Genomic DNA, 16,729 nt, shown 5'->3' with positions numbered 1-16,729 from the left:
GTTCTTTCTCCCCTTCTCAGATGGACCAAACTCGACTTATCTTTGAAGATTTTTAAAAAATTTAAGTACCTTCCCAAACAAAATTTGGACCTCCTTCCTTGGATGTCCCACAGTTGAAAGTTGAAGAATGATTAATGAATAAAACTCCCTAGTCTGGGATTATACTACCATTCAAACAATATGAGGTAGTCACTATCACTATAATGAGTATAGGTCAATTTTTCTTCCCATGTTTGGGTTTTCCAAAGTTGGTCCTGATGTGGAGAAGCTGTAATAGCAACCAAAATGACTGAAGGGCTGTGGCATTAGCACTAGTTAGGAAAGAATCTGGGTTACTAAACTGGGAGGGAAAAACAAAAACAAAAAAAACATCTGGGAAGAAGGGTCTAGCAAGTAATAATCAAACACCATTTACCAGAGAGTGGAGGAAGTAGTTGCTGTTCTTTTGTTTTTAATGGAGAATTAGAAATGTATTATACACAGAGGGAACTACTGAAAAGATTTCTTACTACATAAAGGCAAGACAATGGAGTTGACTACAAAGGGAATCTGTAAGACCTATAATAATTACCTCAGAGTCGTTCTGAGAATTATATAAAACCCGAATAAAAGACCTAGCACAGTGCCTTGATCGCATGATGGTTATTTTCTCTCACTAAGCATTCCTTAAAGGCTGTCAGAAAACTTTCGGCCACCTAGGAAAATGCAATATGACCAAATAATGATTAAATTCTTTCTCTCCCAAGAAGCTATCTATAATTACAGCCTCCACAGCATTCTCCCTATTGGGATGTCTAATTATTTAAAAACATGCTGCCTAGATCCGCCTACTAATAGGGTTAGCAGGAACCACTGGGAAAGGCTACATTTTGTCCAAAAGAATGGAGCACTTAATCAGCAATTACATGGCACTTTCAGGCTATCGAAACATTTGGGCAGAGGGTGCGGGGATTCATAAAAGATGATCTTATTTTCCGAATACACGCTAGGACTCATTTTCTGATACGTACCCGGTACCAATAAAGAACAAAAGTGCTAGACAATGAGAAGACGACCTTAGATGCCGAAGGTAAAGAAAGATCCAATTCAAATCGAAAGTGGCGGAGCCAGGAATTGGCTAGCAAGTAACTGGAAGTTTCAGGCGTTAGGTTGGGGTCTGAAGCAGGGACCTGACACAGGAAAACCTCACAAGGAAAGGGGCCCAGGAAAGCAGACACCGAGACCACTAGATCAGAAAGAGGAAAAGACACCAAAGAACTGCCACAGAGCCACAGAGGCCAGCCTCATACCTGCGCTTCCCGCTTCCCTTATCGGCGCCTCGTGATGACCTCACCGTGGGCGCCCAATCCCATCTAGCGCCGGGAGCGGGGCGCCTCAGCCCAAACAGTCACATCCGGGGCCGAGAGGAACCGCGAGCGAGCTGGGCGTGCGCCCTTGCTTCGTGCCCTCAACCAGTATGGCGGAGTCACGGGCGCGCCGCGGGGAGGCCGTGCGAGTCGGGCGGTTCCGACGCCCGCGCTGAGCCGGGGAGGAGGGGCGGGGGACGCCCGTGCGGCCGGTGCGTCTGCCCTCAGTGAGGCGGGGCGCGCGGCGGACGCCCCCGGGCAGGGGCGGGAGTGGTGGAGGGCCGGTGGTTGGCTGTGAAAGGGGCGGTGAGCGAGGTGCTTCGGTCTCAAGGCGAGGCTTGGCCTCCCCAGCAGAGACGGGGGGAAGAGGCGGCGGCAGCGGCGGCCCTTGGGCCGGCTGGTGAGGTGATGGCGGCACCAGCCCCAGGGCCTGGGGGAGCCTCTGGTGGCGCTGGCTGTAGCGGCGGCGGCGGCGCGGTCGGCGGCTCGGGCTCCGGGTCCGCGGGGGCAGGGGGCCGGCTGCCCAGCCGGGTGCTGGAGTTGGTGTTTTCCTACCTGGAGCTGTCCGAGCTGCGGAGCTGCGCCCTGGTGTGCAAGCACTGGTACCGCTGCCTGCACGGTGATGAGAACAGCGAGGTGTGGCGGAGCCTTTGCGCCCGCAGCCTGGCAGAAGAGGCTCTGCGCACGGACATCCTCTGCAACCTGCCCAGCTACAAGGCCAAGGTGAGGGAGCCCCGGGCCACGCCGCTGCCCCCAGTCCCGCTTCTCTGCGCCGCTCTGTCTCCGTGCTTCTCATCTGAGCTCTGACTCAGACGCCTCGCCTCACCATCCCGCCTTTGCCCGGCTGCAGTCAATACCTTACTTCGCGTCCCCCTCCATAAAGATCCTCTTCTCATTGAAGTTCTGCTCCTTAAACCTAACCCCCTCACTTCCGTGATACACTTTTAAAAGGACCAGATAGTTTCCAGTTGCTGGTTTCCATCACTCATTCCACTTTCCACAGTTTTCTGACATAAAGACAGACCACCCCCATTGTTGTACCATTCAGTACTCTCCTATGTTTATTAGATCATCTTAGCTGCCTTAACACCGGCTGAGTTTCTGAGATCTTTGCTTTCACCCCACATTCACCTCACTCTTTCCAAGCTCTGATTTACAACTATTTTTTTTTCTATTTTCGCTTAAGTTCCCTCGCCTTTAATTCCCTCCATTATGTTTAAGACTTATAAGTGAGTGTCGTCCCAGACATCCTGCTAACTTTCAAATTACAGGCTTTTAATAGAACATCTTCTCCCCTTCCCCCGTCGGCACCACTTAACCATCCTAGTACTGCCTTGTCTCACTATTATTGGCGACTTCCCTGCCAACTTTTTCATAGTTCCACCTTGATGGTGTGCCTCTTCTATTCTATGTGTCATGTAACGTGCCGATTCTGGTTTTGATGCCTCTTCCTCCTAGATTCTTGTGCACATTCCTGCCTCCTTCATATGCAAATAAAAACTTCAAGTAACAGGTTATGGTAGGGCTGAGAAGATTCTTCTGGCAATGTAAAGGCCTCGAGCTTGAATTCAGTTGGATGGATAACAGCTATTCAGCATAGCAGTCACCAAGAGTATATGTGAGAGAGGATGAAGTCTGTCCTAGAATGTGGTAAACAAAAATACACCAATAACTAAAAAAGGTAGATATCCTGTTTAAAACTAGACTGCCAAAGAGGGAGTCAGAGTAACTTTTTCCCCATGTGAAATAAATGTAAAATTTATTATTCCGTAATAAAACAGGTTTTAGTTTAATAAGATAAGGAATGTTGCAGTTACATATGTCAACTATCAAATTAGTTTTTTTCTATTAAGTGAAAGAACACATTAAGTTTTTTTAAGTTTATTCATTTTGAGAGAGAGCATGTGCACAAGCGAGCGGGGTTGGGGGGGGGGGCAGAGAGAGAGGAAGAGAGAATCCCAAGCAGTCTCCAGGCTGTTGCATGGAGCTGGACATGGGGCTCGATCTCACAAAATGAAATGTGAAATCATGACCTGAGCTAAAATCAAGAGCGCTTAACCAACTGAGCCACCCGGGTGCCCCAACATGTTAATTTACTAGGACAGTATTTGTACCTGGTGGATGCTCATTGGATACTAGTTGTACTTTATGAAGTAGAATGCAGAACATTGCAGTTTTGTCCTACTTTGCCTGATAAGCCAGTAAGCCTTAAGACCTTTTTTGTTATCGGTCTGTCAATGATGTATTTACATGAGCCCGGATTCATATGACAGTATGTGTTCATGTGAGTCAACATGCAAAAGAAGCAATATGGTATAAGCAAAATGTCTTCCTTTTGCCCTGTCTGCCAGCCGCCCAGTTTGACTTCTTGGAGGCAACCTGTGTTACCTGTAATCCTTCCAGAGATATTTTAGGTTTCTTAGGTTTTCAATACTTTATAGTGTCTTTCTCCCACACCCGTGACAGACATTGTAGATTTGTACTAATAATATGTTTGTTCAGATGTTGCAGGACATAAGAATGTATTGAGGATAAAAAGATTAATTAAAAAGAAGTTAGATACCCTAGTAAGAAAGTTTTCAGTCAAGTAGAGGAGAAGAAAAATGTATAGAAATAACTAACACATGATAGAAATTGCTTCTGTCAGAGATGTATTTATATAAGTAACGTATACTGGAGGTGTTTGTATACACACACTAGAATTTCAGTGAAAGGAGAGATTTACAAGTTGAGTGGATGCTTGGCGAAGGTTTAGGTTAGGATTATATTTGATCTGAATTTTAAAGATAGGGAGGATTTGAACATTTTACTAAGAAATGCCCTGAACAAAAGCAGGACAAGAGGAAAGCAAAGGCTTTGCATAGCATATATGTTTATTTTAAAAAGGGTTGTCGCCAGGCACAATGCTCACTTTTGCAGATGCGATGCTGAATAAAAACAGACACAAAACTCTTAATGGATGCCTTGCTTACAGTCTAGTGGGGGGAAATAGATATTAATCAAATACACAGTTGTAAAATTGCATCTGTGGTAGGTGAAGGAGAGAGAGGTGCACAATGCTCTGAATGTCAGAAATGGAGGATTTTAACTAGGTAGGGAGGTCAAGAAAGGCTTTCTCTGAGGAAGTAACGCATGTACTGAGACCTCAGCAATAAAGCCAAGGGGAGAGAGGAGACTTCCAGGACAGAACTTGATGATTATGAGGGACAGAAAATATATCAGTGTGGCTGAATCGGAGAGAGCAAAGGTGAGACAGGTTTGAGAGAAGATGGAAGAGGTGGACTAAGGCCAGACTACAGGGAAACCATTTTGAATTGTAAGCAAGAGGGAGTTAGGAGTGTTAGGTGATGTGATTTTTTATTTTTTTGCATTTTTAAGAGGTTATTTCTGACTTTGATATGGAGAACAGATTGGAGGGGGACCTTAGAAATATGGATAGATCAGCTAGGAAGTGGGTAGTGAAGGAGATGGGAGAAACAAGAAAGATTTAGGAAGTAAAACCTACAGGATTTGGTAATAGATTTGAAATAGGGGTGAGAAAAGAGGGAGGTGTTAAGAATAACTCCTAGATATCTAGCTTACATAATATGGGAATCACCTGAGCTAGATTTAGGAGAAATAGCTGTGAGTTCAATTTTGGTAGAGTAGAATTTACAGTGTTTTTGAGGCATCTGAGAGATTTCAGATAGGCAGCTGTTACAGTTTGAAGTTTAGAGGAAAGGCTAAAGATTTATATCTTTATATAGGGTCTAATGAGATTGAATTGAAATAGTGGGAAATATTATAAAGGTAAACTGAAACTATCATCATGGATGTTCATGGCATATAGCCTTCAGTGTATAGTTTGGGCTTTGTTCAAAACCATAGAAGTTTGAACAGAGCAGTGACAAATAAAAACCGTGCTTTAGAAAAACTAGGCCATAAGATAAATTGTACAGAGCAGGGGTTAGTACCTATACCAGAGGTACTTAAGACCTGAACAAGTATGTAGAGAAGAGAAGAGGATGACTGGGAGAGCTGTTGCAGAGAACACATCCACATAGGTGGACAGCTGAGAGTGGGTGAGATGAGGAAGAAGAAAGAGCCAGACAGGATTTCCAGAGAGCCTGGGTAACTGGGAAGAAGATGGGACAGGTGTGGGATAGCATAAAACTGGAAAGTATTTGGAATTGCCAGTCTAATTAGGATTTGTCTTCTTTTTAAAAGTTCATATTTTCCATGTCACCAAGAAGCATCCATTATTCCAGTCATACTTAGCATCTAACTATAATGTATTCTCTGATTTTCAGACCTAGATCCTAAAGTAAGTCTTAAAGGTGTTGGTTACAATGTAAAATTTAGGGTGTACAGGAGACTGTGGGAAAGGAACTATGGATTTTCTTTATTTATTAATCTGTATATTTACTTTTTCATTTCATTTCAATTTTTCAGTGTTCCTCTCTAAAAGATAAGGACACTTAATATAATCACAATATCATCACACCTAAAGTGTAAAGAAATTAACAATGATTCCTTATAAACAATGCAGTGTTTAAATTTCCAATCGTTTTATAAATGTCAAATGTTCTATTTAAAATGTTGAGTTTACTTAATCAATATCTGTATAAGGTTCTCATGGTAAACTGCTGATATATATCTCTTAAGTCTATTTTAGCCAACAGAGTCACTCTCCCATCTCCCCTAACTCCCATTCCTGCAACTTATCTGTTGAAGAAACCAGGTTGTTTACCCTGTAGAGTTTCCCTCAGTCTGGATTTTGGAGATTTTATTCCCATAATATTCCTTAACATGCTCTTCTGTCTTAGACCGTGAGAGGTTTGATCAATTTAGGTAAGATCTGTATTGTTATAGTTTCTGTTCTTGTTGTTTTTCAGTGTATTTTCTACTGGAATCAAGTGGTCAGATTGCATGCAGACTTAAATGTTGTGTGCCAGCTATGGTGGTGGATAAGAATTTAGGAGAGTGAGATCAGGGAGATTGGGTGGTCGTGGTTAGAATAACTTCATCCAAGTGGTAAGCCTGATTCTGATAGAAGATATAGGATATGTTGGAGGAGGAAAGCAGATATGATTCTACAGATAGGGAGAACAACGTGAAGTTAGAAAGGGAAATAGGATGAACTAGACCTGGAGGGCTTTGAAAGCCAGAAACAATGTTGGTATGGTAGATAGTATGGAACCATCAAAGGTTATTGAACTGGGATGAAATATGATAAAGGTGCTGTTTTAGGAAAATAGGTCTGGAAATAATTGAGGTAGAGAGTTTAGTATTGAGGTTGGGACAGTTTTAGCGGGCAGAGGTATGGTGATCACCAAAAAAGGGCATAGTGAAGAAAGATCAGTCTAGAGTAATAAGAAGGGATAGCAGTTTGGAGAAGAGGCTGGCAACAGTGTCATTGTGACAGAGAAAGATAGAGAAAAAGCAATTGGTATTTGTAAGAATTATGGAATAGGCATAGGTAATTATCAGTTAAACATTTTATAATGAGGATTTTATAAAATATTTTATATTTTACTTGTCTTGATAGTAATCTCTTGAGTTTTTAAATACTTAAAATTTTGGGGACATTTTACTCCCCCATTTAATCTTATGTTCTGATATTTTATGTGCTTAAAAGTGTGTTATATTAGGAACAGATAGGATAATATTTAGAATTACTTAAGTATTGGGGCACCTGGGTGGTTCAGTTGGTTAAGCACCTGACTTTGGCTCAGGTCATGATCTCGCGGTTCGTGGGTTCGAGTCTCTGTCAGGCTCTGTGCTGGCAGCTTAGAGCCTGGAGCCTGCTTCAGATTCTGTGTCTCCCTCTCTCTCTCTGCCCCTCCTCTGCTCCTGCTCTGTCTCTCTCTGTCTCTCTTTGTCTCTCAAAAATAAATAAAAGTTAAAAACATTTAAAAAAAAATACTTCAGTATTACAGCCTCCTGAATCAAGCAGAGTGTTTGTTTTGTTTGTTTGTTTTTTAATGTCTCTGCTCTGCAGTGTAACAACCAAGCAGTGAGGTACTGGCTAATAGTAACTGAACACTGGATGAAGGGACTAGATACCGGACTTCTCTTTGGGACTCTTGTTCTAACCAGCTGTTGAATTTTAGGTCTGTGCCCTAATCTCTGTGTTGCAGTAGGTCCCTTTAAAGCCCTTCCTAATGCTAAAACTATGATTTTGGAGTTGGTGGCTCAGATTACCTAAAGCAATAGACCGCAGCCTTTGACTGTTTTAGGGTAGTTTGAATAAAGAAGGGATTTTCAAAAAACATACAAATCAAAAACTTTAAATTATTAAAGCATGAGAAATGTTCACGATTTATACAGAATAGCAATTTTCATACTGTCTTTATTTTGGAAGCTTAAAAAACTGATTAGTGAAGATCAACTAATCTGTCCTATCTGTGGTAGCTGCTCTTAATGACTATCTCTTTGTAAATTCTAGTGCTTGAAATTAGATGCTGTCTAGGGGGTTATTTGATTTGGTAAAATGAGAGTGATGCTGTCTCAATGTACGAGTAATAACTAGCAAGGAGGCTGAGGATCAAACATAGTTTGTGTTATTAAAATTTTCCATAAACTTTAGAACTGCTATGACTAAGTTCTATATTAAAATATTTTTGGGGGGCACCTGGGTGGCTTAGGTAATGATCTTATGGTTCGAAGGTTCGAGCCCTGTGCTGGGCTCTGTGCTGACAGCTCAGAGCCTGGAGCCTGGTTTGGATTCTGTCTCCCCCTCACTTTCTTCCCCTGCTTGCGCACGCTGTCTGTCTGTCTGTCTGTCTCTCTCTCTCAAAAATAAATAAACATTAAAAACTTTTTTTAATAAAAAATATTTTTGATGACTGCATCGCCAACATGAAAACTGTATATCCCTTAACTTTTTGATATAAAAATACCAAATATAAACTAGAATAGAGAAACTAGTTTAATGACCCTCCCAAACCCATCACCAAGCTTTACCAATGATTAAATTCACAGACAATCTAGTTTTGTGTTTACCCTACCCATTCTCTCACTCCAGCCCTGGCTATTTCAGAGCAATTCTGAGATATCTTTATGTCATCCATAAACATTTCAGTATTATCTCTAAAATATACGGATTCTTGTGTATATCTTTTGATATTTTAAGAAGTCTATTTGGAGAAATGATACCAGTTTAGATTTTGATCAATATTGAAACAGTTGGTAGTCCTTTTATTTTTTATTTTCTAATGTTTATTTATTTTTGAGAGAGAGAGAGTGCAAGCAGAGGAGGGACAGAGAGAGAGGGAGACACAGAATCTGAAGCAGGCTCCAGGCTCTGAGCTGTCAGCACAGAGCCTGATGTGGGGCTGAAACCCACAGACCTCGATATCATGACCTGCTGAAGTCGGAGGCTTAATCGACTGAACCACCCAGGCACCCTGGCAGTTGTTTTAAATGTTGCACATATATTTTGTTAGTATCCCATTCTGAAACTAGCCATTTTTCGGAAATACGTATTGTATTATTTAAAAATATGTAACTTTATTGTCTAAAAACATGTAGCCTAAAGTTTGGGTACTTTCTAATGTTAAAGAAAAATCAAATTTCTATTTCTTTGGTCTGTTTTTCATCTTTTCAGGTGCGTGCTTTCCAACATGCCTTCAGCACTAATGACTGCTCCAGGAATGTCTACATTAAGAAAAATGGTTTTACTTTACATCGAAACCCCATTGCTCAGAGTACTGATGGTGCAAGGACCAAGATTGGTTTCAGTGAGGGTCGCCATGCATGGGAAGTGTGGTGGGAAGGCCCTCTGGGCACTGTGGCAGTGATTGGAATTGCTACAAAACGGGCCCCCATGCAATGCCAAGGTTATGTGGCATTACTGGGCAGTGATGATCAGAGCTGGGGCTGGAATCTGGTGGACAATAATCTACTACATAATGGAGAAGTCAATGGCAGTTTTCCACAATGCAACAATGCACCAAAATATCAGGTGAGAAGCTGGGTATTTTCTCAGTTGTGGGCCTTTGTCAAATCATAAATCATGCATTAATTTGTTTTAAATTCACAAAATTTTATATAGCAGCTTTGCATGTCTTTTTGGTAATTTAAAAATAAATAGGGTAACTGGCCCCTCTTTGCTACTTTAATAATCTTTTAATATTTCCATATTTGTTTCCTAATACATATTGGCTGTGAGCATTCTGTCTTTTCTCTAAATCAGGGGTTGGCAAACTTTTTTCTGTACAGGGCAGGTAATAAATATATCAGGCCTTGTGGTACCTATGGTCTCTGTCAGAGCTATTCAACTCTTGTTGTTGTAGTACAAAAGCAACCATAGATAATATGTAAATGGGTGACCATAACTGTGTTCCAGTAAAACCTTGTTTATGGGCTGCAGGCAAGATTTGGCCCAGTGACCATAGTTTGCCAACTGTGCTCTAGATTGTCCTTTTTCTGGTATCATGGCACATCCGAACCTACTTTTTTCTAGACTTCTCACTCCCACAAATGTAACTGTGCACGTGCACACACATATCGACTCTCTGCTATTCGTTAATCTGTCTGTGGATTCAGAGCCTCTGGAGATGTCAGTGATATCTATATGACAGGCAAATTTAGGCAAACTACTGGGTTTTTTTTATTCTCTTCATCTTAATGCCATACTCATCTGATTCTAGGGTCAAAATTATAGTTCCTATTTGTAAATGCCATTATGATTAGCATAGAGTTAGCAGAGTCTAAAACACAATAAGATTTCTGATAAGAAATTAGAAATTTTAGGGGTACCTGGGTGGCTTGGTCGGTTAAGCATCCAACTTTAGTTCAGGTCATGATCTTGTGGTTCCTGATTTTGAGCCCCACGTTGGGCTTTGTGCTGACAGCTCAGAGCATGGAGCCTGCTTCAGATTCTGTGTCTCCCTCGCTCTCTGCCCCTCCCCCACTCACAATCTGTCTCTCTCTCTCTCTCTCAAAAAATGAGTAAAAATTAAAAAATTTTAAAAAGAAATTGGAAATTTTAAAGAATTATAGACTTAAGATTAAGGGACATTATTAGAGTCATTTCATAATGATAAAAGAGTTAATCAGGTAGAGAGATATAACAATTCTAAATATATATGCACTTAATAACAGAGCTCCAAAACACGTGAAGCAAAAACTTAAAGAACTGAAAGAACAAATAGATAAATTAGCAAGTATAGTTGGAGATTCCAATGCTGTTTATTTTGTCTGATGTTAATATAGCAACTTCAGCTTTCTATAGTACCTCTTTTTCCCTATTCTTTTACTTCCAATTGTCTTTAACATGGATCTCTAAACCAGCATATAATTTTGGGTCTTGAGTGTTCAACCTGTTTACATTTAATGTAGTTGTTGGACTGCTTGATATTGTCCTGATCTCTCTGCCTCTGAAGCTGTGGTGGGTGTTGGTTTTTTTATCTTTTTTCTCTTTGTTTTTTGGATCAGGTAATTTCTGTTGCTCTATCTGCAAGTTCATGGATTCTATGGCCATTAAGCCAGGGTAGCAAATTTTGTTTATTGTATTTTTCAACTCTGGAATTTTCATTGGGTTCTTTTTTAAAGTTTCCATTTTTCCATTGAGATTCTCTGTCCATTCATTAATATTAGATTTTTCTTTAATTATTTGCACATATTTATCATAACTGCTTTGAAGTCTTTGTTCACCAAATCTAACATGTAGGCCTGCTTAGAATTGATTTCTATTGACTGCTTTTTTCCCCCCAGAGTATGAGTTGCACTTTCCTGTTTCTTTTCATATCTAGTCAGTTTTAAATTGAAAATTAGAAATTATAGATAATATACTAGTAATACTGGAATGTTTTGGTTTTAGAATCACTTTGTTTTTCTGAAAAGTGTGGGTTTTCTTGTTTTAGTAGACAATTAACTTGCCTAGGTTCTTCAAACTGTGAACTCTGTCTCCCCCTTGGTGTACAGCAGCTAATGTCTTTGTTCAGTTTTTTTTATTTGTTTTTGTGGTGGGGGGAGGCTACTTTCCTAGCGTGTTTCTGTAGGGGTTGCCCCTGTGTCTGTGTAAGACAGTGATCACACAATAATTTGGGCAGAGTTTATTTTTGGATTTGGGCCTCATCCTCTTTGTGGTTCCATACTTCTGGAGTTCCTCCTCTAAGTTTCCAGTTGCTCTGCCATCTCCCAAGTTTTCCCCTCTGACACCTAAAGCTAGTAAGACTTTTGCTTTCTGTTCTCTGTGTTGTGTTCCTGCTGTGTGCTCAAAGGTGAAGCAGACTTGCACATTTCACCAGGATCGGTTCTGTCATCTTAGTTTCCATCTTCTATAAAATAGGGAGAAATCCTAAGATAGACGTGAGGATTAAATGAGATAATACAAATAAACCACAAAATGAACACCCAACAAAATATTAACTTTTCTATTTTGTTACTGTTTGTTTTGTTGGTGGCAATAGTGGTGATGATAATTAGGATGTTCGTAGGTCTATGAAATGGGGTGTAAGTTAATCTATGAGATGGGCAAAAAAGCAGATGTTTGTAGTTTATGACAGGAAATACAATGAAGGAAAGTAACAACAGCAGCAAGAGTTCTCATAATTGGGAAGTATTAAATTCTGGCTTTTGATTGCTAATATTAGGACTTTCTGCCTCCAAGTATGTAAATGAAACAACCATTTATAGATGCAAATTGGAAAAGTAAATCATCCTCCTTATTTGTCTGCACTTTCCATGTGGGAAAATATGTTGTGCTTCTGCTTTAGTTTAACAATCAGTGCTGCTGTTTTTATAACAAACAGGTGTTTCAGAGCAGTGGCCCACAAAATGACTAATAAGCCTATTCTGTATCTTTAGAACCTATAGTCAGATTTGGCTCTTCGTGATTATGTAAGTTCTACACTGTTGGAAGAACTGCTTTGTCAACTTTAAAGGTTATATAAGTGTTTTTATATAGTAATTTTTATTGTGATAAAACATACACATTTATTATTTTAACCATTAGTAAGTGTATAATACAGTGGTGTTAATACATTCACAACATGTGTATCCATCACCACTATCTATACCTAAGACTTTTTCATCATGCACAGCACAAACTGTGCTCATTAAACAATAACTTCCCATCTCTCCCTTCCTCCAGCCCCCAGTAACTTCTATTCTGTTTTCTGATTTGAATATTGCAGGTGCTTTATATAAGTAGAATCATACAAATTTATTTTTTTGTGTCTGGCTTATTTCACATAACGTTTTCAAGAATCATCTGTGTTGTAGCATATATCAAAATTGTATTTCTTTTTATGACTGAATAATATTCCATTGTATATACATATTATAATAATTTGAAAAGGTTATTTAGATAGACTTTTTGGTAAAATATTCCAAGTTACAGATTTTAATAGTAAACTTCTAAGAAAAGCCTTTAAACAAAGGGTAAATAAAATTTGGAAACTGTTCAGTAGGAACATTTAAATTTTTGGTATTAAATGCAGAAACCATCTTAAAAAAAAAAAAACAACTATTAGGTGCCTGGGTGGCTCAGTCAGTTAAGCATTGGACTCTTGATTTTGGCTCACGTCATGATTTTGTGGTCATGAGACCAAGTCCCAGCTAGGGCTCCCAGCTGGGCATGGATCCTGCTTAAGATTTCTCTCTCTCCCTCTCCCTCCGCCCCTCCTCAGTTTGCTCACTTGCGTGCACATATACACTCACACACTCTCTAAATAAAAAAAAAATTGGGGCATCCAGGTGGCTCATTTGGTTGAGCGTCCAACTTCAGCTCAGGTCATCATCTCATGGTTCACTAGTTTGAGCCCCGTGTCGGCCTCTGTGCTGACAGCTTGGAGCCTGGAGCCTGCTTTGGATTTGTTTCTCCCTGACCAGAAAGCCTCTTACCATTTTTCTAGATAAATTTTAGAATATATATTCTTAATATTTTAACTTGTTGATTTGTATCTTGTTTCTTCTAGCTATGTCCTTGGTGAGTTTTCTTCTAACCTTCATTTGGTGTCTGTTTGCAGATAGGAGAAAGAATTCGAGTCATTTTGGACATGGAAGATAAGACTTTAGCTTTTGAGCGCGGATATGAGTTCCTGGGGGTTGCTTTTAGAGGACTTCCAAAGGCCTGCTTATATCCAGCAGTTTCTGCTGTATATGGCAACACAGAAGTGACTTTGGTTTACCTTGGAAAACCTTTGGATGGATGACAGTGGCTTTCTTGGGATGAAAAACTGAATGGAGAAGATATCTGCTTGTGGAAAGTAGAATCATGAAGTGACAGTGTCATACATGCATGCCCAAGAAACATCCTGAAAAACACATGAAATTGTTAACTGGAGAAGCAACTCTACAGCAGAGATCATCTTAGTGTTTCCTCTTTCTACTGGGCCAGAAAAATCCTCAGGGTTGCAGTTGGTTGAGTGGGCAGTTGACATATGCATGTTGCAACAGATTTTGTCTCTAAGTTAGCAATGTGTTATTTCCAACTTTTAAGGTGAGATTTTAGAGATGCTATAAAAGGGATAAGATAAGGAAATAGCAAGATTTTTAAGTAGTGTGTTTGTGAAGAAAGACTGATCCTGTTTTACAACTGCCTGTTTTTTCTCCAGACCCTTTTTTTCCAGCCAGCTTGACTATTAGAAAAGTATGAAACTGGTTGGGTTTTATTTAATATTTTTAATATATTGAGAAGCATGGTCTGCCTGGACTGCACTTCTCTAACAGTGAGTTGTAAAATTGTGCAGCTATTTTAAAAGTTGTATATATAATAAGTGTGTAAAAAAAAACCTGTAAAAAACAAAAACAGGACAAAGGGGTTGCTTTGTTCTAGTTCAATTTCTTAAAAACCACTACATGGTACAAAATTAGAATAACATTTAGGGAAAATTAGGTAACTACAAAGAAGAAGATTAAGAGGAGATGTGCTGTATTGGCTTATTTTTAAATTAATTTGGTTTACAGTTTCCATAGCTATTACAGTCTATAGTTATTTTTCTTTTAATGATCAAAATTATTGTAAACATCCATCAGCCTTGAGTTTAAGATTGAGGGAAAGCAAATCTATTTCTAATCATACATATATCAGTAGTAATAAGAATAATGTGTATCTTATAGTATCTGGTTTTATTTTTTGGCCTTCTGAGGAAGTGTCTCATAACAACACAGAACATTGCTGTTTGCTCTTACAGACCTCAACTATGAAAGCTGTTAGTCACAGACCTTAGGAAAAGAATTAATGGTCCTTTTATTTTGTAATTTCATAATGCTATAGATATTATAATTTTTTAAATTTTATATTGTTTACATCATGGCAACAAATCTAAGCCTCAGAACTCTTCCTTGGGGTTATCAAGAAAATGTTTACTCACCCACCTGAAACAGTGCCAGCCTGAACCCAGGTTAGGAATGTTATTAATCTCATCATAGATAATTGCCCCCATGGGACTTGAAATAAAATACCTTGTGCTGAAAACTTCAGGTTGGCAGTATTTTGAAGGTTTCATTGTAGAAGAGCTTGACATTAATTCCTATTCTGAGTTTTTGACTAATAAATCTGATTTCACTAATATTCTTGAGTTAATAATCATCTAACATATATGAGCTGAGGTTTCCTTTTGTTATGAGAAAAACAAACATCTTTCTGTATGAAAGTATAAATGTATGGTTTCAGATGCATCTTTGTGAAAAGAATTGACTAAGGCAGATGGAATCTTTTCCTTTTAGGTTATTGCTGTGCGTAATTTAGTTTTAAATCTAATCAAATTAGAGATAGCAAGCAGCTGGCTGGGGTTCTTGGGTTGCCCCTTGAGAGTTAAGCTTGTCAATGCTCTCATGAAGCAGGGGATTTCAGTCATGAACAGAGATTTATTTTTGCCACCTAACAAGTTTACAAATATTTATTGTGTATTTGGTATGTTGCTTAAAGGTGAAATCCGTTAAAAGTCCTTTTCAATATCCGTGTCAAGAAGAAACCTCCTGAAAACCATATTTAATACTACAGAATGAGACTATATGTTAAATGTATTAGAGGATATAGCTGCTACAGAAATTGATTTTTCCGGTGTAGAACAACTCCATTTAATTGACAAAGTTTAAAATTAAAAGAAAACTGGTTCAGGATGAAGACTGATAAAACAATAAAGTCCCTTATGTGCTTAGTCTTTTTTCAGGGTATAATATAGCCAATTCCAAGAGCTTTTGCTAAGAGTTTTGTTTATAACTTCTGTTTTGTCTTATTAGTAAACATTCATTTGTAACAAAGTTTTGAAGGTGCTGAATGGAAAACAGAAACACATGGTTATTGCACATTTAACCTAGAATCAAATATTTGCCTAAATATTTAAGAACAAGCCATTCTTATCTCAAAATTTAAATTCGCTAATTATGCTATTTGCAGTTTTATAAAATGGAGGCTCATATTTAGAATGAGCACCAGGGGAATGAAGAGCCTTCATTTATAACCTGGTAAATTATTTTATTACTGGAGACCAATAGCTGTACAGAGAATATTAAAACAAACTATTACAATGTTAAAGGAAAAGGAATCTCTTTTTCATTGGTGCTGAGAGAGCATTCAGGTAGAAGATGTTGCACCTGAAAGTTGAGTGTAAATCATCTAAACCAGTGGTTCTCAAACTTAGCTATACTTTGGAGTCATGTGCATTTTGAAAAATATTGATGCTTTTAAGGTCCCATACCCTAAAATTCTGATGTTGCTCTGATGTTGGACATGGTCATAAGGATTTTTTTAAGCTTCTTAGGTGATTTCAGTATGCTGCTAAGGTTGAGTTTTAAATTCACCTTAAGTTTTCTCATCTGCAAAATTAAAAAAAACAATAATCCTTGCTCCCTTCACTACCTCACAAGTGTATTGAGGGTAAAGGAGAAAGCAATGGGGAAGTACTTGTGTGATGGATAAAAAGTTCTATTGAAAGGTAAAGTAGTATTTGTTGTATTTCAACTGAAACTATGATCAGAAAAGAAAAATATGTAATTGAATTTACTTTGTTGACTTGGGAAACCGGGAGCATTCTCTTTGGTTCTTAACTTTAGTGAAGCATGCAGATGTGTAAACACACAATACTACTATTCTTATTCATACTATGGTCTTCTGTCATACTCGAGATAGGCTGTTTTAATTATCTGGTTCTACATAGGAAAGAAACATTAAGGCTTAAAGTCTGTAATGGCCAATGGCTCATAATTCATTAAAACTTTTCATACAAGGAGTTCTGTGGTTAATATATAATCATTTCATAGTTGCCATTATTTTTTTCATTATCTGACTTGAATGTTAAGCCATTTATTTCACCTCCTTCATTCTTACTCGTGTAAACTTAGGTATAGATTTTATAAAGCACATAAAGCAAGTAGGTTTTGCCCAGTTGACTAAAGTCATGACTAAATGATTAGGCATCATCTGCCTTTTAGATACAATTTAACCTGGG

At 38.8% G+C, this 16,729-nt stretch overlaps 2 protein-coding genes across 5 annotated transcripts in view; one reads left to right on the top strand and one right to left on the bottom strand.

Annotated features, from left to right (window-relative positions):
* Nucleotides 1–1,382, bottom strand: part of WDR53 (WD repeat domain 53) — a 43,124-nt gene extending 41,742 nt beyond the window's left edge. The window contains exon 1 of one of the 4 annotated variants that reach the window (XM_039250849.1): nucleotides 1,290–1,382. The gene's annotated coding sequence lies outside the window, so the exon portion shown is untranslated. The other 3 variants (XM_039250850.1, XM_039250846.1, XM_039250847.1) reach the window with 3 other exon arrangements.
* Nucleotides 1,383–1,636: 254 nt separating this feature from the next.
* On the top strand, nucleotides 1,637–16,510 carry FBXO45 (F-box protein 45). The gene is made up of 3 exons (XM_039250851.1): nucleotides 1,637–2,069; nucleotides 8,935–9,291; nucleotides 13,304–16,510. The coding sequence occupies exons 1-3, from the start codon at nucleotides 1,755–1,757 to the stop codon at nucleotides 13,487–13,489; spliced, it is 858 nt and encodes a 285-aa protein (XP_039106782.1). The 5' UTR covers nucleotides 1,637–1,754; the 3' UTR covers nucleotides 13,490–16,510.
* The last annotated feature ends 219 nt before the right edge of the window (nucleotides 16,511–16,729 follow it).

Source organism: Hyaena hyaena, unplaced genomic scaffold (genome assembly GCF_003009895.1).
Source record: "Hyaena hyaena isolate Hyena2069 unplaced genomic scaffold, ASM300989v1 scaffold_382, whole genome shotgun sequence".
In the NCBI taxonomy this organism is placed as follows: Eukaryota; Metazoa; Chordata; class Mammalia; order Carnivora; family Hyaenidae; genus Hyaena; species Hyaena hyaena.
The sequence above is the reverse complement of the archived record's forward strand: the minus strand, read 5'-3'. Positions and strand labels throughout refer to the sequence as shown.